Here is a 24,508-nt window from a genome sequence, read left to right as displayed (position 1 = left end):
GATTGGGCTATGTGCACGTGGGGTAGCCCCCTAGATCGGAACTGAACAGGTCTGAACTCCAGTCACTGCTCGACATCTCGTATGCCGTCTTCTAAAAAAAAAAAAAAAAAAAAGATGAACCAAAGACAGAGAAGGGAGTGGAACAGGTGAATTCATTGAAAGACACCACTGAGGGGCAAGTGAGGATGAGACAGGAGAAGTCTGCTGTGCCCTGTTGGTTAGCTGGGGATCAAACTCAGACCTTAGCGGTGATAGTGCTGAGGCTTAATCCCTAGGCCATCCGGGAAGTCCACTGCTCATTTCTTGATGTTTCTGAGATCAGAGTTAAGGCTTTGTGAAACTGGCCCCAAACTTATGAGGATGGAGCTCTACTAAGCAAGCACTGGTATGTCTCTGCTAAGTATACTTGAAATTGGGTCAGCTAAGGTTAGGAGAAATGTGAATCACAATAAACTGTCACTATCAAAATGGATTGTCACCATCTGATGAAAAAGAAGTAAATACTACAAAGAATGAAAAAGATGGGAAAAGGAAGCAAAAATAGAATAAAAATGCAAAAGGAAGAAAAATAAAAAATATAAAAACAGATAATATATAAATAAAATATAAAATAAAAATAAATAAAATGTATACATACATATAAAATATAAATAAATGAATAAAATAGATAATTTTTCTTCCTGTTGGCCTCATTCTTTGTTCCTTTCCTGTCTCTTACCAGAGAGAAAGCCAGCAAAACCACACCTGTGGTTGGTAGAGTACCAGCCCTGGGTTCACAGCATAGTATAACAGGATGAGACTGAAGCTGAAAAACTAAACCTTCATGATGGCATATGCAATCAAAATAAAGCTACTGTCAATTCACACTTATTTCTTACATTATCTTATTTAGTGGCTAAATTGTGCCCCCAAAGATATGTTCACACCCTCAATCCTGAGACCTATAAATGTTAATTGGGAAAAAAAGAGAAATGTCCAGGCAAATATGATTAAGTCAAGAATATTGATATAAAGAGATCATATTAGATAATTTGTATGTGCCCTACATTTAGTCACAAGTGCCCTTTTAAAAGAGACATGGAAAGGAATAACATGAACACACAAAGATGAGAGACAGTGATGTGAAAACTGAGGTAGGCTGTGTAGTGAAGTGGCCATGAATAAGGGAATTCAAGAGCTAATCAGAAGTCACCACAGAATAGGAATGAATTCCTTCTTAGAATCCCCAGAGAGAGCATGGCCCTGCTTTGCCCTTGAGTACAGACTTCTAGTTTACTGATCTGAGAGGAAATGAATTTCTGTTCTTTAAGACAAATTTAAGGTAACTTCTTAATGCAGTTACAAACTTATCTATGCCTTATATATATGAGATACCTTCTAAAGGTTTATGAAATTAAAAAACAAACAAAAAAAATATTTGCCTAGAGGAAATTTCATTTTAGAAAAAAATATAAATATAAAATTATTGAGGTGAGATCAAGGAAATTTGACTGAACTTAATTTAAATTGCATGCAAAATTTAAACAATTTAAAAGTCATGAGAATCTGATTTTATGGTATTCAATCATTTCATTTGTGATGTATTTATGTACATATATATGTGCATATAGCATATATCTATATATTTTAGAAAAACAAACAAAAAAGTCATAAAATTGAGCAAAGGCAATTTATTAACTTCCAGAAACAAATTGAGAAAAGTATTTTACTATATTTTCAATTCTTAATCTTCAATGTCAAAAAAAGTTTTCTATTTGATCATTTGGTATTCCACTTTAGAAAGGAAAGACTGGTACTATCAGATTTTTTGGAAATGTCTATTCTTAATTTTTCAAAACAATTTAACTTCATGTGAAGAAAAGGACAGAATTGGGAATCTGAAAACAGCTTACAAAGGGAATACTTAATATTTGGTGCATATTTTACTTTCTTTCCCCCTTAACGTTAGCATCTGACAAGCCTATATTTTATTAGATTTTTGAATAATATTATGTAAAATTAGATTGAGTTAGCATATCTTCCAAACTCCCTGGTGGAGCATATGTATGCTTTGATTAGAAAATGAGACCTACTATGATTAGCAATAAAAATGTTGGAGACACTTTAACTGGCACATTTGATGGCAAGTCCTTCCAAAAATATTTGGCTATGTTTCCTCCCAGTTCACAATATTGTTTAAAGAGCCAATTTCTATTTTCATGTAATTATTTCTGGATGAGAAAAAAGAAAGCAAGGTGAATTTTTAGCCTACATTAGTATTAACTAAATATAGCTGGACAGATACAAACAGAATTTGTTCCCAAGACTATTTATTCATTTAAAGTGTAACAAAAGTACTCTTACCTTATTAGTCATATTATTCAAGCTTAAGTCAGCAGATCCTCATTGGAAAAGAAAGTAATTCATATACTTCATATCACAGTAAAATTCTTTGTTCAGGAGGGGGAAAAAAAACCATAAACAAAAAACTACCTTTTTTTTTCACCCTCAAAAATAAGCCAGCATCGGGCCCTCCCTGGTGGCGCAGCGGGTTAAAGCACTGCACTAAGAAGCTTAAGCCGCTTCCGCATGAGTTCGATCCCCGCCTGCCCCGGAGGAGACCACATGGCGCGGCAGACCTCTCCTGACCCGCCCGCTGCTCCCCTCAGCAGTGGACTTCGTAGATCTGCCTGTTCTGCTCCCCACTCTGTCCCTGGTGAATCCTCTCACCCTCCACATCTCTGGCCTGTACCCCAGTTCTGTATGAATAAATAAATCTTTAAAAAAAAAAATAAGCCAGCATCGAGTTCTGTGTATGTTACAAATTCATCTTCTCTCCATTTATACTTTCATTAATATGATCTTGGATGATGGTAAAATTTATGCTGTCTAGAGTGTAATTGAAAAGAAATGCTATGAAAATACTTCTTAGGTATTATTAACATTTGCTATCTGTTGACTATAGTGACAGATACTGTCCCTGATGATGTGGCTGGAACACATTCAACCAGTTAAAGTCTTTAAGAGTAAAAATGGAGGTCACCTAGAGCAAGTAGGAATTCTGCCTCAAGAATGTGGAACAGAGCCCTCCCTGGTGGCGTAGCAGGTTGGAGCACAGCACTGCAAAGCTGTGAGTTCAGTGAACTCACGCCTGCTTCAGTGTGAGTTCGATTCCCAGCCCCAGAGGTGATCTACATGATGTAGCAGATCCCTCCTGACCCGCCCACTGCTCCCCTCAGCAGTGTACTTCCTCCATCTTCCTGTTCTGCTCCCTACTCTATCTCTGGTGAATTCTCTCACCACCTCTGCACCTCTAGCCTGTACCACAGTTCTGTATGCATAAATAAATAACATCTTTAAATAAAAAAGAATGTGGAGGCCCTCCCTGGTGGTGCAGCCGGTTAAAGCACAGCACTGAGAAGCTAAAGCCGCTACTGCATGAGTTTGATTCCCGCCTGCCCCGGAGGAGACCACATGGCATGGCAGACCTGTCCTGACCTGCCCGCTGCTCCCCTCAGCAGCGTACTTCATTGACCTGCCTGTTCTGCTCCCCACTGTCTCTGGTGAAGCCTCTCGCCACCCCTGCACCTCTGGCCTGTACCCCAGTTCTGTATGAATAAATAAATAAATCTTAAAAAAAAAAAAAAAAAGAACGTGGAACAAAGAAGGGTCAGGGAAAGGCAAAACTTCCAAGCTGACCATAGACCTGAGGCAGGGGAGCGAGGTGAGGAGGCACAACAGTGAAGGCAAGAACACAAAGGACTGCAGTGATGAAACAGGTGCTTTGGTGGTGGGGGAACTACAGGGACTAAACCTAAGGGGTAAATTAAGTACTGTACAAAAACAATGACATGAGAAACAAATTAAAATAAAATAAATAAAAATCCAAACCAATACAAAAAGAATGTAACATAGAAATCCTTCCTAAATTTCCAACCTATCATCAGCCTGCACTACAAATTTCAGGCTTCCAAGTACAATTCTCTCCTAAGATTCCAGCCTGTCTGTCCCAGCTATAGGTTCAAGCTTATTAAGTGTCATAATCTAGTGAACCGATTCCTTAAAACCTCTCAACTCATCTACCCATCTGTATCTCTCTGTCTAGCTAGCTGGCATTCTATCTATTGATTCTGTGTTTCTGGAGAACACCAACTGAAGTGATACACTCAGATGACCAAAATATAACATCATTTTTAATCTTACTTATTTCATGAGCTCTATAAATTCCTTTTCCACATAGAAAATAAGGAGAGACAATGAGGATTGGGGAAGGTAGACCAATTTATGGTACACTTTGCTTAAAATAAGATATCAGATGCACTGAACATCTAATACCCTCTTGCGGCCTGTTATGCAACCATAGGTTTCTGAAAGAGAACCTGAGGCTTTGGCATTATCCCCACAAGTTGAGGGAAACAAGTGAGCAGAAATACAGCAATTTGCCTCACCCACACCCCCACCCGCACCCCCACCAATCCCTACACACTCTTTCCTCTCTTAGCCATTTTCTGAAGCTTTCCACTGCTTTCCACCCCATGGTCCTCTGCTGCCCTTTTATGCTCAATCTCTTGGCTCAGCTCAGGTGTGCTCACCTCCGCATGCCCATGTTATACTTCAGTGTCTGCCACCAGGATTGCATATAAACCACAGATCTTGTTAGTAAACCACATAGATGGTTAATGGTGGGTGGGTGGAAAACACCTGACAACTCCTATTTACCCTATAGGCCTTTGTTTCATTTGACAATCTTCACATAATTTTCTGTCCCACAATCAAGTGGGACACCTTAAAAACAGTAGCAGCAACAACAAAAACACCAGTTTCTTCTAGGCATCTTTAAGACTGAAATATTTATTTGTTGTTTGCTTGTTTTAGTCACTTCCTACTACAGGGTGATGTTCATAAGGATAGAGTTGATATTTATATCTTTGATTTACTATTCTCAGTGCCTTACTTTAATTTTGACATGTGATAGACACCAAGTCTTTGTTAAATTAATAAATGCAATGGAATCAGTAGAAAATCCAGCTAAGAATTTTGAAGTAGGGTCATCAATTTCTAGTTCACATATAAGAAAGACAATCATGTGGACATAGGAGATGAGCATCAAGTAATTCGCTGATATTTGGTTAGCATTTCTTTTAAACAAAATTGATACAGTTACAAATGACTGGTCTCTCAGATAAGCATTGACAAGTTTGTCTTACCCCTCCTCTGACAAGTCAGTCTTCTTTCTGACTGGACTGGTCTCTCAGATGACCATCAGCAAGTTTGTCTTTCAGATAGCCATTAGCAAGTTTGTCTTTCCCGATCCCTTGCAATTTGTCTTCCCTTGTTTGACAGGTTTACCTTCTTACATTCCAGGAAAGAAAAAGAGAGTAAAGCAGCAGATGCCAAAAGACAAGCTGGTGCCAGCCATCTCCACCTCGAGCTGACCCCTGCTCTACTCCCTTTGCAGTTCCTTGCCCATCTCCCCGCTTTGTTTAGTTTTGTATAAATAGCCATGTAGCCTGCTAAAGAGGAGGATGTGGTCTACTGTCCTTCTCATTTGTCTACAGTGACCACTTTCCATTTCCTCAAACTCTGTTTCCTTATATTGGCTGAGGGAAACTGAGACCAGCGTTCAGTAACAAAATCACAAAGATAGTATCCTTAATTCCTTAATTTGTGTCTAAAAGGTAAATTCATTAAAAATCAAATAAGCCCAATAATCTTGTGTAGGGTTCACCTTCATACCACCAACCACCACCAACTGCGACATTAGGCCGATTCCAGTATTTTAAGATCCAAAGATTAGGCAGCATGAAGGACATAGTTGATTTTTCTTAATAGTCAATGACTGATTTCAAAGCACAGGTGAAGATAAAGAAATTATATCAATTGGAAAGGCCAAAAAGGAAGTGAAACTGCTACCCAGCAATAGTTGCATGCAGACTGGTAAGCAGATGGCAGAGATGAGATTTTTTAGTATGCAGACAGGGAACTGACAATAGTGATGACAAACCAAAAATGTCACCTGAAGGTGACCATGGGAGGGGAAGTTTGTATTCCTTTCCTTTCCATCTAACTTAGCTTCTGCAAGCTTCCATTTGGATAAATGATTCAGTTGGGGTGCGGTAGAGGAATACCTATGTTTTACAGAACTTTTCATCCATACTCAGGTCTTTCTAAGTGTGTCATGTTAATATGCCATCACTGATCCATATGTTTAATTTGGTGTTAATATCTACTATTTATTTTTAAGGTTTCTTTTTTCTCAGGCCAATTGACTAAGTACACTGCTGAGGGATGCAGTGGGCTGGTCAGGAAGGTCTGCACCGCCATTTGGTTCACCTCTGGGACCTGGGATTGAACTCGAAGCAGCTACAGCTCTTCAGTGCTGTGGTTCAACCCGTTGCACAACCAGGGAGGGCCAAGATCTACTTTTTTATTATAAGTAAATAATTACAAGTAATAAACTCGATGTTGTCAAATAAAATTATTTTCGAACATTTGATTTACTAAACATGATTTATATGGCAATCCATACTTTAGTTTTATTAGTCAATAAAATGAAAATTTAGGTGTGTCAGTGGGTACAAAGAAAATATCAAACAGAGTCCTCTTAATTTTCTATAGATCATATTAAATCAGCAACATATTTATGTACAAAGGGGGTACTAGTCTATATGATACCAATGCTAGATAAAATAAATGATAGAATAAAAAGAGAGAAATGAATGCTATTTTTTTTTTAAAATCTGGTTTTGAAAGAGGATAAGAATAGAGAAACTGGAAAGCAGGTACCATAAGACCATGACCTGATTCACACAATACCAGGAGCAGGAGGTGGGGGGTAGAAGGAAATATGATTGTCACTGTCCCAGCAATAGGAACTAAGATCCTGAAGCGCCAGTGCCTAGATCACAAAGCACAAGACCCAAGCAAGTATCAGCCTTTGGGAGAGATAGACCAGAAGGCAACTGTAGAAATCTCTGGTCCCTTTCAAATTCTACATGGTTATCCAAAATCAGCAGCACACAGATGGCTCATAAGGAGTGAGCCCCTCCTAGAGAAAATAAGGCTCTATCAGTGCTGCTGGCACGGGGCAGCAGTCCTGCCCATTTGTGCCAAAGCAGGTGTTTCTTTCCACCCACACTCCCTCTGCAGGGCAGCAGCCTCCTGCTTACACCGTGACCTGTACCGTGCCATGACTTTTCTGTACTGACCTCCCTCAGCAGAGGCCATTCTCCTCATTCTTCCTGCAACCATGCAGGTCTCTCTCAGCAAACCTGTTCCTTTCAGGGAAGCTTTCCCTGTCTGCTTGTGTCTCTGCAAGTATCTTTTACTTTTCTGTCCCTTTACTAAAAAACCTGCTCCTTTAAATATAACCAACGTCTCTGTCTTATGGAGAAACTTACAGTGTCATGCTGCTGTAAGGGGAGCTCTGGTGAAACATTTCCCAAAGTGAACCCAAGGAGCCTTCTTTCTAAACTCACTGACTCCAAAAATGACATCAGTTTCATGGAGGACCTAGATCTTTATATATTTCAGATATTTTATTAAATAATGATGTAAATAACTGTAAAAAATCAGAAGTCAGTTTATATCTATAAAAATGTTCAATTATATCTCCACTATCTTAGATACCTGCCTGTTTTCCTTTTCTAACTAAATTGATTAAAAGTTGTTACTTGTAGGAATACTGGATTTTTCTTCACACTTTTATTTTTGCAGTTTTTTTAAAGATTTATTTATTTGTGCATACAGAACTGGGGTACAGGCCAGAGGCTCAGGGGCAGCGACAGGCTTCACCAGAGACAGAGTGGGGAGCAGAACAGGCAGATCGACGAAGTACACTGCTGAGGGGAGCAGCGGGCAGGTCAGGAGAGGTCTGCCACGCCATGTGGTCACCTCCGGGCGGGTCAGGAGAGGTCTGCCACGCCATGTGGTCACCTCCGGGCGGGTCAGGAGAGGTCTGCCACGCCATGTGGTCACCTCCGGGGCAGGCGGGAATCGAACTCATGCGGAAGCGGCTTTAGATTCTCAGTGCTGGGCTTTAACCCGCTGCGCCACCAGGGAGGGCCTATTTTTGCATTTTTGTAGCATTAATGTTAAGAGATACAATTCTGCAAATGCAGAATAAATTAAATTTATCAAACTCATATGCAAATTTATTTCTTAAACATTTGACAAATTATACTAAATCTAATACATTTATTGATGGCTTCGGAGTATACTAGCAATAAGTTGGGTGCAACATATGCAGCAGTGTCTAGGGAAAAGACCAGTGGCTTTTTTGAGAACAAGACAGATTTTAACCCCATTTCTCATGTTAACAGATACAGGTTTCATGGACTCTGCCCCCACTCCAGCTACTGGAACTACAAATCCCATCAATACCAAGAAGAAGCACACTGGGATGTGAGAGTGGAACTAAGCAGCCAAGTTAGGATAAAACTGGACATGTGGGCTTAGGGGCTCTCTTGACCTGGTAGTTTGCGGCTGCTCGTTTTGGCTCTCAATCGGTTTTTAGTGTACCGGTGGAGTCCAAGTCAGCAGAACTGGTAGGATGTTCTAGTTAACTCGTATTTTTTTTTTTTTTTTTTTACCTTGGGTTGTTCCTTTACCTTTCTCCTTGTAAATAAACCCATTATCAAACCTTTTTGCGTGTGTATGCAGAACCATTGAATCTTAAGCGTGTAGGTGTGGACCCACAGATAGGCAACCCAATTCACATCATTGGGGTGCCCTGTAACACTCACACATATATACATTCTCCATTCAATCTCTCTCTTTTTATTATATGTATAAGGGAACAGTAATACCACTCTTGCAAGATTGTTAGAAGAGTTGGCTCTCCTTGGTGGCACAGTGAGTTAAATAAAGCACAGCACTTAAGAAACTAAAGCCACTTCAGCATGAGTTCAATCCCCACCTGCCCCAAAAGTGATCCACAGGCACCAGCAGACCTCTCCTGACCCGCCCGCTGCTCCCCTCAGCAGTGTACTTCCTCAACCAGCCTGTTCTTCTCCCCACTCTGTCTCCTGTGAATCCTCTCACCACCCTTGCACCTCTGGCCTATACCCCAGTTTTCTGTATGCATAAATAAATAAATCTTGAAAAAAAACTATAAAAGAAAAGATTGTTAGAAGAGTTACAAATAACATAAGAAAATAGATAGCATAGTACTTGGTACAAAATATATCCATCCTTGTGACAAGTATGGTTACATTTATAACACTAAGGTTATTTTTAATATTATCAAGAACACTAGACACTCACAATTCAACCTTCTATTGACATTGTGTGTGTTTGGGCTTGCAAGTATGATGACAGTAATTTTTTCACTTTGAATTGGAAGGAACCTCACACTGGAAAGACATATTTTTATGAAATCTGAACAGTTGTGCACACATGGATTTCTATTTTTGTACTAGCAGACTGGCTTTTAGACTAGACTGATATAATGATCATTTTTATCATTTAAATTGAATTTTTTAAAACAAGTATGTCAATAGCTAATCAAACAGCAATAAATGTTACCTGTCACAATGAGACATGCTCTTTGTTTTAATAGTAACAAAATGAGCTTTTGAAAAAGAGACTTAGATTTCTATAATTTTGGCTCTTAAAATTTGGGATATTTTTGGCTCCTTTTAAAAACAAAAACTTAAAAAAGTGAAAGGGACACACAATTATAAAGCTAATGTATATGCTTATTCATAAAAGGGTAAAGAGGAATGTATAGAATGATCAGCATTATGAAGATTTTGTACATGTACCAGGTCTTCAACCCAAAGGAAATTTTACATGTTATAGCTTATAAAACTCTTTTTCAGTCATAGATTCTTTTGTGCAAGTGGCCTCTATTAAAAATATTTTAAAAGCATTATGGTAATTCTTAATCACTAGTTCTTTTCTTTTTTTCGCAGCCTAAAGAAATCAGAGGCATTGCTGATAGAATTAATGACAAGGGAAACAATGGTGGGATTTTAGCTCCATTCAGACCACCCACACCTCGCTAAAAGAAAAAGTACAACCCGAACAAAGTAGTTATTATCCCAATCAAATACTGAACATGAGGTTCTACTAGTACTTATATAACTAACTTTAATTAAAACAACATGGAAGCTATATAATGTGATCGCTGTTATTCTGGAATATTTTTGAGGGGGGGTTGGGTTTCAGTCTCTTAAGTATCTCAAAAGCAAGTATATATAAGACATATATAGCTGGAAATCTGATCATAAGTTATTTTGAAATATGTTCCTAAAGAGTTCTATTTAATATTATTGTTCGCCTAAATGTAAACTAGTTCTAAAATCTCTCAAAAGCAAAATTTGGGAGTATTCCTGTTTGAAAAGTACTTTAAATGAATTGCTTGTTTTGTTTATTCTTGGCTCAAGGCAAAAGCATCTTGACATTTACATTGCTATTTTCCTGCTATCAAGGATGCTAACAAAAAAAAAAAAAAAAAAGATTGTCTTATCTTGGATTGGCTTGAAATTGTCCTCTGAACTTCCACAAAGGCACTGCAGCTATCCTGGAAATGGCTTATTTTATTAGGAACTTCCTCCCACAGCATTCATAGGACACAGATTGACAGAGACAACATGAATGCACTGGCCTATACTTACTCTGTCCCTCAATTAACAGATAGGATGAGGGCCAGAAATTATGAAAAAACCTTTGTAACTTGGAAGCATCTGCCCAAAGAAATAATATAAATGTAATTACTTAGGCAGCCCCTAATAGACTACTTAACCATAAGGTAACTAGAATACCATATATTTAGGAAAAAAAAATAAGGTATTATTGCAACAATCTAATTGTTTTGTTTTAAAAATATGAACCGTTTAATTTGATTTGAATGGAAAAACTGAGAATGTTACTTGACCAGAATTTCATTTCTACCTAGTAGCCTAAACTATAACGTTTGCTTTCAGCTTTCCACACCCTCAAATGAAAACCACTGAAATAAAGCTGCGATGGTTGGGTCTCTTTTATTCCTTCCCCCTAAACCTCAATGAATTTCCTTCCCTTTGGTGAAATAATTCCATAACCACACCTAACCACATTCGATAGTACATACAGCTCTAAGTATATGATAAAGACAAAGGGTAGAAAATTTTAAGAGGCATCAAAAGACCAGAAATTTGTTTATGCAAGGCCAGAAGCTGGAGGTAGGGTAGAAATTATTAATATAGTTTGACAGAGAAGGATCAGGAGGAGGGAGGAATGTGAAGGGCTATGGTGATCACAGGTGGAGGAGGAGGGAAGTAAACATCGTTATAAAATGAACAATAATGCAAGTAGATGTAGAAAATAAATAAGTAAATAAAAACAAATGATTAATATAATTGTTAAACAAGTTTTATAGAAAAGTAAATTATCTGGAGACACAGAATGAGGCTCAGACCAAGTAGAAAGATGGAGATTGAAGGCCAAGGTAAAAGAATCACAGATCCTTTCAAATTGACCAGTCAAACCAAATAGAGAAAATTTCCTTTGACACCAACCCTATACTTAATTAATTTAATCTATAAAAGAATGAACACTTCCCAAAGAGACTACCTCAGTGCAGTTTCTTCACTGTCAAAGGGGAGCAGCTCTCCTGTCAGTCTGTGATGCAGAAATTTCTTTTCACCAACCTCCTGACTTTGCAAAGCAGTAGAGACAGCTTCGCCCAAGGCTGCCCACCTTGGTTGTGCGGGCCTCACTTTTAACACACCTGTCCCTTTCAGGGGCAGCTCTTGCTGCTCACTTGTGTCTGTGCAAATGCCCTTTACTTTCCTGACCTTTTTATAATAAACTTGTCCTTTTAAATATAACTAAACTTCTCTGTCTGTGGGGAAATCTTCACAATGTGCCACTGAAAGGGGAACACTGATGAAAATTTTTTCAGAGGTAAACCAACAGCACTGCTCTCTGAAGCCAACACCTCTCCAAACCAATCATAGATCATACCAAGATTATAACAGGAAGTGAAAGAAACCCTAATTAGCCTCTATCCTTTAACTGCTGTCTCTTTGAATGTGTACAGAGAGTAAACATGGGCGTGTTTGCATCCCCATGATGACTGTGAGGTCATGTTGATAGTATTTTGAACTGAAACACCAGAGTTTCCTATTAATAGAAAACCTTTGCCAATCATATTTTTTCTGAGAGAAGTTTTAATATCTTGGGGTTTCCTATTTGTACACTAAAAATTTGAATCAATGATCTTTCTATGCCTGTGTAATTAAGTTCAGTCACTTAAATAATGGGGATGACAATAATTAGTTCTCTCCCATGTGAAGACTGTTTAGGCTGGCACAGGGACAAGTAAAGAAAAGAAGTACAGAGCTAGAACAGCATCCTAGGAACTCATGCCCTGCAGCACTGCGGGTTTGTGACAAGGCTGGGAATTATGTTGAAATTTGCTAAAATAAACTAGGAAGAATGCATAATCATAAACCACTGCATCTCAAGCATAAAATGTTTGGTGCCCAAATCCCAACACTAGTTTTGTTATAGGGCAGAGTGAGGGGTACCTCAGAGCCCCCAAACCTGTCCACCCTAAATGCATTCTGCTAACTTCCACATCACGACAAAACATACTCTAGAGAATAAGAATTTCAGTGGAAATGAACTTTAATACAATTAATGTGAGAGAGAAGGGGAACAACATAGTTTCCAAATCAAGCACCTAGTCATCCATCCATGCTACATAAATGTCCCATCAAATAGGATTGAGACAAAGCAGGATTGCTGAGGCTAAAAAGTTTGCCATAAGTCCAAGGGACCTTTTGGTGGGGAATCATAGGAAAGGGGCAGAAGGGGCTAGGCAAGTTTGGAAGGAAAGGAGCAAAATCAAACTCAAGGTAAAGACTATCATTGTCAGCCGCCTCACAGGTCTCTCACCCTATAGGTCTGTCACTTTCAAGTGTCTCCTTCCATGTTTCCCAATTCCCTGGTGTGGTTCTTCTAACCCTAGGTGGCTTATCCAGCCTTCATTTTATTATCTACAGTTCTATATTCCTAAAGTAAGGTCAGAACTGTCTGGTCATAGAAGCTCAACCCCGGGTGGTACCTTTCACATCAAGAGCATAAAGCTAGATCACTCTGGGAAGGGTGTACATCACCCTGTATGACCGGGAAAATCTGGGAGTGGAGGCTGATGACAGCTGCATAAACTTACTCCTGACTTATACCTCATAAGGTATGACCAGGAATGCCTGGGGGGAGAGGGTTGTCATTGACGGATGTATAACAAACGCTGATCAGTAGACTGCCTTATTGATAAGATTGAAATCCTAACTTCCTAATTGGGCAATCAGGGATGGATCCAAATACCAAGCTATCAGCAGATGAGAAAGACAGTTCCACCCTTCCCATGCTTAAACTTCTTCCTCTCCTTTTCTACTCCCTAGTATGAGTAATGCTGTATGATTGGTTTATCAATAAAAGGCCAGGATCTTCAGCAGCATCCTGCATTATGTAGCCTGCTCCATGACTCCTGTCTCTTTATCAGTGTGGTATTGACTGACACAACACCCTGGTACAAGTCTTAGAAGAAGCAAGCACAGTTTTTTTTTTTTTGTTTTTTTTTTGCATGTCTTTCTGTTATCTGTGCCTCCAAAGGCTTCTTTATGCTCCCTTTCTAACTTTCCCAGACTTTTCTCTCCAGATTCTCTTTCCTGCTCTGCTTCACCTCTTCTTGGGTAGGACAGGGAAACTGGAGCCTCCCCTTTCCTTGGGAATTACCCTGTTACAGTTTCAACCTATATCACTTAAAACAGGGAAGAGAGGCCCTCCCTGGTGGCGCAGCGGGTTAAAGCACAGTACTGAGAAGCTAAAGCCACTTCCGCATGAGTTCGATTCCCGCCTGCCCCGGAGGAGACCACATGGCGTGGCAGACCTCTCCTGGCCCGCCCGCTGCTCCCCTCAGCAGTGTACTTCGTTGATCTGCCTGTTCTGTTGCCCACTCTGTCTCTGGTGAAGCCTCTCGCCGCCCCTGCACCTCTGGCCTGTACCCCAGTTCTGTATGCATAAGTAAATAATTCTTTAAAAAAAAAAAAAAAAAAAACAGGGAAGAGAATCTACCCCAAGAAGAGGTCACTTCCCTGGCTAGGGATTGAACTCGGTGAAGCGGCTACAGGAAGCTTCATGGTACTGTGCTTTACCCTGTTGCGCCAACAGGGAGGGCCCAAGAAAGTGTTTTTAAAGAAGATTTTCCTATTGGAAGACATTTGTCTTTTAGAGGACTCAAATTTATTTTGGAAACTGAATTCTATTTCAATACCACATTTAATCTTTTTTAAAAATATATTTTTAATTCCACTTTCCCTTAAAAATTCTAATTTTCGATAAGGTGCTATGACCCCCAAGTACATAAGGTTTTGGCAAATCTTTAAGGGATGTGACAGTTTACTGAAAATTATAAATGGAAGAAATACCTCACTGCAGTGACCGTGGGGAAGAGCTTCCTTGTAATTGATTTTTTAAAAATATTTTTTCCTTTGTTTAGAGAGATGGAGAAAGTAAACTATTGAATCCAGGCCCCATCAGAAACCAAAAAATAACATTATAATAGCATAAAAATAACTCCCCCCCCCCCAGAAAAGTTACTTTTATTACATTTGGGTAGATTTCTATACTTTACAAATTAATTTCTCACATCTTATGTTTACTTAATCTAATCTTATACTAGTACTTCATCCAAGTTCGTATTATTATTAAACACTCTTTTGTATTCTCTATTTTAGCAAGGACAAATTATCAGAGCTACTAATTAGCTTGCTGGGAGTCATGGAATAGTAAAAAAATAAAATTACCTTCACAAATTCTTTTCTACGTTTATAAACCCAAATCTAGGGGTCTTGCTGTTAGGGAGAGAAGCGGGTGTGCTCTCACCAATTGTCCAGAGGAGCACTGCTGTGTTTCTGCACCCCACAGTCCAGCTGGGACTATTGCTTTGTTTCAAGGACCCTATGAGATCAGGTAGGTCTGTGGGTTTTTCTCCCTCCGCAGACATTCCAAAAGAGGGAGGGTTGTTCTATTAGTTCCCAATCAGGATGAGTGATGGGAACAAGGACTGCATATTTAGGAGGAATCTCCCCCACCAACAAAGAAAAAACAAAAAACAAAAACAAAACCTTAACCCCCCATTGCTTTACTGGTCAGGGCAGCTCTCCTGCTTTCCTGAGCTGCCACTGCCTCTTGCAGGGATCTGCCCTGTTACTTCCCAGTAAACTTGACTATTACCTTCATTCTTGAGCTCTGTGAAAACATTTTCTAGAAAGATTCCAAGGCCTTCAGGTGTCACGATCACCAAAATACCTACTATAACGCTGTTCTATGGTGTTCTTAATTCTGAAATCTCTTAACTAGGAACAAGTGATAGTCTGACAATAAAATGTAATATTAAAGTGATATTGCATGACAAAAGAGGAAAGACAATTCATAGGGGAAAAGATAATCTTTTCAGCAAATGGTGCTGGAACAACTAGGCTTCCACAAGCAAAGGTAATTCATCTAGACAGAGACATTATAACTTTGACAAGAATAAACTCAAAATAGATCACTGACCCAAATGTAAAAAAGAAGATTAGAAAACAACATAGAAAAAAAAAAATCTTGGTTTTGATGATGAATTTTTAGGTACAGAACAAAAAGACAAGTTTTATAATGGGAGAAAATATTTGCAAGAAATCTAAAATATTTTTATATCAATGTAACTATAAACCTATCTATGTAAAGGACTTACAATCAAAATACAAACCTTGATTAAGATGATAGACAAATGATCTGAACAGATTTTACCAAATAAGGTATATAAATAGAAGATAAGTTTCTGAAAACATGTTCACTATCATGGCATTAAAGACTTGAAATTTAAAATGATATATTATAGATATAAATATATTACAATGACTAAAATCCAGAACATTGACATCAACACTGGCAAGGATATAGGGCAACTGAAAGTTTCATTCATTGCTAATATGGATACAAATTAGTACAGATTGGGAGAGAGCTGAGTAGTTTCTTACAAAACTGAGCATAGGCTGACCGTATGACTAAGTAAGTCATTGGCTTCCTTGATATTTTCCCAAGTGAATTGAAAATGTATGTCTATAATAAAACCCAATGAGTGCCTATTGTAGCTTCATTCCAAATTTGAAGCTTCCAAGTTGTGAATCGAAGCACACTGTCTGGCACATCCAGACAATGGAATAACACTCAGTGATTAAAATAAAATGACATGAAAGAAATTAATTCCCATTGCTGAGTGCAGACGCCAATTTAATGATGTTCTATCCTGTATGGTTCAAACTATATGACTTTCTGGAAAGGACTAAAATGTAGAGAAAGTACAAAGATGAATAGTAACCGGAGGAGAAGGAAAGGAGAAATAAATAGGTGGCAAAAAGATACTTACGTAATGAAACATGTTTCTATAATAATGTGATGGTAGGTAAATGTCTTTAAATATTTATCATAACATGGTGGTGGGTATATGTCTTTAAATATTTGACATAAACTGTGAACTTTAGTTAATAGAAACTAGAGCAGTATTGGCTCATCAGTTGCTATGAATGTGTCACACTATTGCAAGATTTTAATGAGACCTGTGTGTTGGGGGTGAAATTGTGTGAAAGACTAAATAGGAATGCTGCACTTTCTGCTCATTTTCCTCTAAACTCAGCCTAACAAAGAGCACATTTTAAAGAAAATGTATTGTATTGAAATATAGCTGAAAGTGCAAAAATAAAGAATAACCAGTGAAACTTACTACTTGGTCAGCCATTACAGTAATCCTTACTGTACCCTTAGGTTATTAACAAATGAACTCCACTAAAAAATCTTGACTGAACCTCCAGCATTCCTTTGCTGATTTCCTTTGTGGACAGAAGAGTCAAGAAAGACAAGGAAATCCTCCCTGGTGCAGGGATTAAAGACAGCACTATCAAACTATTGCTACAGGAGTTCCATAACCCTCATGGCACAGAAAACCTCTCTTGTCTCACCTGCTGTTTCCCTAAGCAGTATATTTCAGTAGATTTGCCTATTCTGCTCCCTACTCTCTGTCTGGTGAATTGTCTCACCCCCCACAACTCTGGCCTGTATCCCAGTTCTTGTATGCATAAATAAATAAATCTTAAAAAAAGACAAGGACTAGACTACCTTTGGCACTGTGTCACTGAGATAACAGAACAATTTGACAAAACTCAGTGTTTTTTTGATGTCCTCTCTAAAATCCCTACCCAAAGCACCAAAAAAGACAGATGGTTTTTCTAGAACATGAGCCTGCTCTTTCCCAGAAACACTGCTCTTGTGAATAAAACTTAGCTTTCCTACCCCAGCTCATGTCTGTTATATTTGGCTCTGAGTGGTAAGTGGCTGGAACTTGTGCTGTGTGACACAGATTGTCCAATTTGATTGTTTATGCTATCATTGCAGGGCAATAGGACATTTAAAATAATTCAATAATAAAACTCAGATGCCACAAGATCTTACTCCAGACACACCCAATCCTCAAGAGTAGTAAGGCAATACTTACTGGAAATGTAATAAAGGAGGGAGAAAGAGAAAGAAGCTTCATAAACTTTAATACATAATACCTCTCTTCTTTAGGGCAAAGGGTCCGATTTTATATTACTAGATTTTCATCATTATAAGATTTTTATGTTTTGTAGTTTTCAATACACTTTCACTTACTCTGGGTTCCTAGTCACACACAGTGCTTTATCTGGTCCCCGCTGCTTAGGAAGCTCAGTGCATTTAGAGCACTTAGTGTCATTTCTTTAGGCCCTGCTATCTATCATTATACCATTTCCTGCTCCTCTCATTCATGTTTACAATTCTCTTTAATCATAGAGGTTGTGAGGCTTAATATTGTGGTTACTCATTGAATTGGATTAATAGAACTAGAAAGGAATTTTAGAGATTGTCTTTATTAAAAGATTATTATATAATTACATAGGGACTAATACACTGAGGTCCGGAACTAACTGACTAGAGAAATGAACAGAAAAAAGGAACTTCTTCCCACTACCCAACCTCACTTCATCTCCTCAACCTAGAAAAATTATTTTAGAAATCTTGAAATAAGATTCTCCAGCCAAGAAGTAAATATATTAGAACATTCTTCCTAACTTCCTAAATGGTGTCTTTGCTTCCAGACACTAACATATCCCATCATATTCTCAGCACTTTGTTGCATTCTTATAACCACATTTTACCTGGAAGTTTCTGTTCTTTATCAAATCTAAAGCATTATACCTGGAACTTCAGAGAAAAATCCATAAAGATACAGACTTCTGTGTAAAGCTCAAGCCTCTCAATGGACAATTTGTTGGACTCCATAATTTGATTCTTCCCCTCTCTCTATAATCATGAAGCTGATATCATTCAAAAACATTCCACTCGCTGTTCTCCATTTCCCAGAACACCTCACACAACCTTTTATTTGTGTATCTTTTTCATTCTGTTTTCTGGAAATGCTCTTGACTTAGTAGGGGTTTCAATGAAAGAATACTACAGACTGGGTTACTTATAAATACTTATAAATAAACTTTTGTTTATTTGTTTGTTTGATTTTTAGTTAGATGCTGGAAAGTCCAAGACTGATGTGTCAGCAGATCTGACACCGTGAGGCTTCCAAGTCACTTCATGTGGCAGAGAGGGGAAAAATCTCTAGGGTCTGCTTTATGAAGGCACTGATTCCACTTATTAAGGCTTTGCACAGGCACATGATTTTATCAGTTCCCAAAGTTCTCATCTCCAAATAACATCACATTAGAGATTAGCTTCCACATATAAGTTTGCTGTTTATTGGGGGACATAAATATTCAGCCTAGAGTAGTCCATAATGTAGTGGGCATTATAATAATATCTCAAGGCACGGATAAATTTTTCCTATTCCCTGAAAGTCTTGATTTGAATGTCACAAGATAATTTAGCTCTTCACTGAATCCCAGTAACATTTCTTATGAGTAGTATTCATTCAGTCCTTTGTGAAATTATCTTAAAATATTTAATCAATGATTATTTATTTTACCTCTTAAATTAGGCTAAACTTCTGAAGGCAGAGATCTTATCTATAGTTATATCACTGTGTTTGTACACAGTGCAATGTTCAATAAAGATTTATTTACAAGAATGACAGTTTTAGATGAACATCATAGAATTTGAAGACTTTGAATCTTCTGTTGTTAAAGTATGGGGAAAATTTCTTTTTCAGAATCCAAAAATAATGTATTTCAATGTTAGGGACACATTTGGAACAAAATCCAGATTCCAAGTGTACTATTTAGCTTTATGCAGTGAATGTCTGCCAATAATATTCTTAAAAAGCAAATCACTTTTGACTTTCTCCTTGTAAATTTGATAAGGATTATGACACTCAGGTTCCAAACTGAGATTCTTACATGAGTAATATCTATAGAGATTTTTTAACTTTTAAAAAACTGAAACACTCACCAAATGGACTATAGCAGAGGATTATATAGTTTTTATTTTAGGCATGGTGTGATACTACACTTCTGAAGAGGTGTGAACCTGACCACCTAAATCACAGAGTTGTTAAACATTACCTCAATAAAAAGAAAAAAAATATATACATATATATGATTTTGGCCCTCCATGGTGGTGTAGGAGGTTAAAGCACATCCCTAAGAAGCTAAAGCCACTTCAGCATGAGTTTGAATTCACCTGCCCTGGAGGTGATGCACATGGCATGTGTGGCAAACCTCTCCTGACCCACCCACTGCTCCACCCAGCAGTGTATTTAGTAGATCTGCCTGTTCTGCTCCCCATTCTGTCTCTGGTGAATCCTCTCCCCGCCTCTGCACCTCTGGACTATACCCCAGTTCTGTATGCACAAATAAATAAATCTTTAAATATATAAATGTGTGTATATATATATATGTGTGTGTGTGTGTGTGTATGTGTGTGTGTGTGTATAAATTGAAGAAAATAATTTGTATTCTTGTGCTTTAGATATTTAATTCTTGTTACTACTTCAGTCCTTCATATTATGTCTAGCCAATATAAATGTCTATACATATAGTTATGTATATATGTTTTACTTTACATGTATACAAACACACATAAGTGCATACATACATACATACATACATACATACATACATATACACACATTTATATAAACTCATGTCATATAAAATTTAAATTCCAGGTCCTCTACGAGTGAGAATTCTGGGCCTAATAATCTTCGTGCTTTAGTCTTGTCATACTTCCAACACTTCCTTGTCTACTAAACTAGATATGCCTATGATAATTTGCATATCTAGTCATAATTTGTCTACCTTAGACTAGATATGCCTATGATTATTCCACATATACACACACATACACAACATACATTTTACATACATATATAAATTCCTGAAAGACAGACATGTACCTATATTTTATATGCATTTATCCCATAGAAACGTGAATTGATTTATATTTTATGTCTTGTAGATGAATCAAACAGATAAATAAAAAGATTCAAAGCATGTCATAATCTTTAAAATTCTACTTTATCTCTGTTTAATTCTACTAGATTAGGAACCTTATAAACAAACCATGCTGTACTAATTTCATCCTCTAAGTATTTATATTGGTTCCTTTTTCTATAAAAAAAGTCTTTAAACTGTTTTTAGAAAGACCAATGTTGTGATGCTTTAACCAAATCCCCTAGTTATTTTAAATCCACGTATATTCTACTATATCCTAAATATTAAACACATTTAACTCTCACTTAATATGTAGTTTCTAGAATTCAACACAGCACTCTGGACGGACAAGTCCTTACTGCGACTTACAGGAAAGGATGGGCCTATTTCCTGATTGATTCAAAAACTATATCTCCTCAAGTATAATCTATAACTCTATTTGGCTTGTCCATCATCATATCACATTTGACTCATATTGAAATTAATATAAAAAAGCTCTTACTCATTTTCTAGCTAATATTGTGAACTAGGTTCCCTTTGTTCCATATTTGTGTAGTTGATCTCTCTATGAGGGAGGGGGATGGTCCTCATATTGCAGCTATAATCAGTGCTTCATATTTTATTTTAAATAGTGTTTTATTCACAAATGATAAACACATCTTGAAAGTTAAACACACACACAAAAGATTATTAAGGACAAAAACATACATTTGGAGACATAGAACCTACCTATAAAAACCTGGTGGCACCTGCTGTACCAAGAAGCTTTTCTCCATGCCTTGGAGGATGTCATTCAGCATCCGGACACGGATGGGGACCCTCTCCTTGGGGTCATTGGCAGGACGCATCTCATCTGACTGGAAGAGTCCAGCACTTTCCCGCAGGTGGGATGACAGGGCTAGCAGTTGGTGAGTATTGGATTGATCACCTGATAGAGATAAATGAGTCCATTTATGAAATAAATTTGTTCTTCAAGGAACAAAATAAAAAGTGTCACCAGGAAGAGTCAACATCAAATTTGAAAAATGTACTCATTCCACAAAAATATTCTATCAAAATATAAAATATGCTACCAGAAGGATTAAAGTGATCACTGTAATCATACTAATAGTTACATCTCCTAGAAATACCAGGAAGTGGAGAGATTGCCATGTTCCATGTCTCATATTCACCAAGCTTATTTTCATATCCATTTCACAGAACCTGAGAATTAAGTTAATTGTCATATATCATAAATCATATAAAGACAGACCAAAATAAGAAGCTTGATTTTCTGACTCAAAAATGCATGTCATTATGGAGTACACTGTATTTTTAAGAAAAAGAAAAGTAAAAGGAGTTGTTTTCTCTGCAAACATGAGATATGTTACTACATGTTATTAACTGTCATTGGATCCTTTCTTCTTCGATAGAAATTTCCAATAATTTGAAGCTAAAATACATAATTGATATGAAAATACACTGTTAGCTTTCCTAGGTATTATTTGCTTTTTTATACTTTGTGTTTGCAATCATTTTTGTTTGTTGTTGCTTTATTTTATATGTGTTTGGGTAATTTACTGACAGTCATTGTCATATGAAAAGTGGTAGAAAAAGGCTCACAGGACATTCCTTTGACTCAGAGAAGTTCAGTACTAATACTGTGATTGCAGCTATTAGACTTAGAGTCAGAACACCTGATCTCACACACCTGCTTTATCACTGAAGCTATGTGATTTTGGGCAAGTTACTAAGATGCAGTGTCTTCATCTGTGAAATTAACATAATAATGTCATCATAATAATGTCAATTACTGTAGAGTTTTGTTATAAAAAAACTAAATGATTAATACTTGTAGTAGAGTATTTCCTTACAGGTGGATAGTTCCCAGAATATATGACTTTATACCTTTTTAAAAAGCAAAAACTTGGTATAGCATGAGGCAGGCATCTACCATCATCTTCTTCCAGATATCTCCATCATTAGAGTCGCTCATAGGATAAGGAAAAGGTTAGTGATGTAATTCTAGGACACTAAGTAAAACTGACTCCATTAATGACAGTCTCTAGCACAGAGGATGGCATCAAGTAAAGCTAATGAAGGGAAGGTGAACCTAGTGAATCTTAGCTGGAAATCCTAGGGGCATTGCATTGAGATAGACATACAGCAGGATGAATAAAAGCCATATTGGACTTTCACTGGGAAAAATGAAAACATAAGAGATAGTCTCAACCTGAAGTTCTAGGGATACCAGCTTCCAAAAACTGGTCTCTGTGAAGCAAAATTAAATTTTTCAGACCTGTGGACTCTGGGGACAGAGCTCAGGAATCTCCATTTAATATACTTCTCAGCCTATTCCACAAATATTAAGAAGTACTGCAAATATGTAATATATTAGTAAAAGTAAAACTAGGCTAGAATTATAGCTGATATATAAACTCTGTTTGTTATAGAATTACCAGTCTCTAATATAACTATTTTTAGGATCTCTTGCCCCATTTGATAGGGCTATTTTCCATGTCATGTCTTTAGGTACCAGCCTTGTTCTGACTCAATAATAGTAACTGAATATACAAGTATATTTAATAACGTTTTTTTTTTTAAATCCAATAACAAAAGTGTGCTATGTAGAGATAAATGACTTTAAAGAGCATTACAGAGATGCTTCCTTTATAATGCTCAGATTACTGAAATTAACAATAAAATAAAGTTAATTATAGGAGCTTATGATTTTTTCTCATTTTGATGTTTTCAAAGTATGTCCCACATTCATTAACAATCTTCCTTGATTTCACAAGAAATCAACTTGAGCCTCAGAATTGAAATATGTTATTCCCTAAGAAGATCTAGTCCCTAAGTAACAACATTAAAATAACATAATATAATTTTATAATGACTTTTTTTTCCTTAAATTATGATGGTTCACCAAATTTCATCTATGGAGCACTAATAAGAAATACCTCTGCACAAGGAGAAAATAAGATGGATAAGGCACATTTTGATTACGCTGCTATTGAAAGACTGAACAACAGAAAAAGCGAGTTTGACATCCTTGAGAATCTTCCTTTTAAGAAAGAAAAATCTGTTTTGATATAACATATACTACAGATTGAAGACATTACTATTGAATCAAGTGATACAAATTGTACTATTCTATCTTATTTAGCCTTAAATAAAGTTATCTTTCATGATGGTGCAGATGCAGACACTTGACAGATTTAGGAGAAGGCTAGTTCCCGAAAGGTCCTAAAGAGTATAAACCTGCCAGCTACTGCACACCCTCAGCACTCATTCAAAGGTAAGAGGTTACAAATCAAAGAGTAGCCTTCATTTCAACACTCACTCAATCATTTTCATATATAATTGATGCTCCAAAGATTCCTAACAGACATTTCTATGCCAATTAGTTCTTGCTTGTGTCTTCAAATAAGACTCAGAAAACAATGTCACCTTCTCTATGTAAGTTCCTGTGCTACAAAAGATTGTTCTTTCCTGGTCTTTGGGATCTTTGGGATAGAATGTCAGCTCTATGAAGGAAATAATTTTGATTTGTTTTGTTCAAGGCATTTTCCCAGAACCTAAAATACTATCTGGCATATAGTTTAAACATGAATATGAAAAGGGCCTTCCTGGTGGAGAAAGTGGCTAAGTCTCAGCACCTTGTAGCTACTGGCAGTCACTGCAGCATGAGTTGGATCCTCAGCCTGGGAGATGACCCACATAGTATGGCAGAACTCTCATGTCTCACTTGCTGCTCGCCTCAGCTTTGTATTTCAGCCAATCCACCTGTTCTACTTCCCACTGTGTCTCTGGTGAATCCTCATTGTCACCCTAACCCCCAGCACCTCTGGCCTACATCCAGCTTTTATATGTATAAATAAATAAATAAAGCAAATATTTAAAAAGTAAATGTGAATTATGCACTTTTATCATAGCATAGTAACAACTGTAATGTTTTCATTCTTACTCGCTTCGTGTCTCTCCTTCCTTAATTGAAAAGTACCCACCAAATCAATTACTATGTTTCTTAATCTTTTTATCTCCAGATTCTGACACATACCTGGTATGTGGTAGTCACTTATTAAACATTATGAGTGATTGTTGAATTATAAGATAAA

General features: G+C 37.3%; 1 protein-coding gene across 1 annotated transcript in view; it reads right to left on the bottom strand.

Annotated features, from left to right (window-relative positions):
• The window catches only part of NAALADL2 (N-acetylated alpha-linked acidic dipeptidase-like 2), an 880,510-nt gene that overhangs the window by 19,388 nt on the left and 836,614 nt on the right, over window positions 1-24,508 (bottom strand). Inside the window, exon 13 of the mRNA XM_004674978.1 lies at window positions 21,141-21,339. Within this exon, the coding sequence (XP_004675035.1) occupies window positions 21,141-21,339 (199 nt within the window). The remainder of the gene's footprint in view (window positions 1-21,140; window positions 21,340-24,508) is intronic.

Source organism: Condylura cristata, unplaced genomic scaffold (genome assembly GCF_000260355.1).
Source record: "Condylura cristata isolate star-nosed mole 26May11 unplaced genomic scaffold, ConCri1.0 scaffold00003, whole genome shotgun sequence".
Classification (NCBI taxonomy): domain Eukaryota; kingdom Metazoa; phylum Chordata; class Mammalia; order Eulipotyphla; family Talpidae; genus Condylura; species Condylura cristata.
This window is presented reverse-complemented; position numbering and strand designations above follow the sequence as displayed.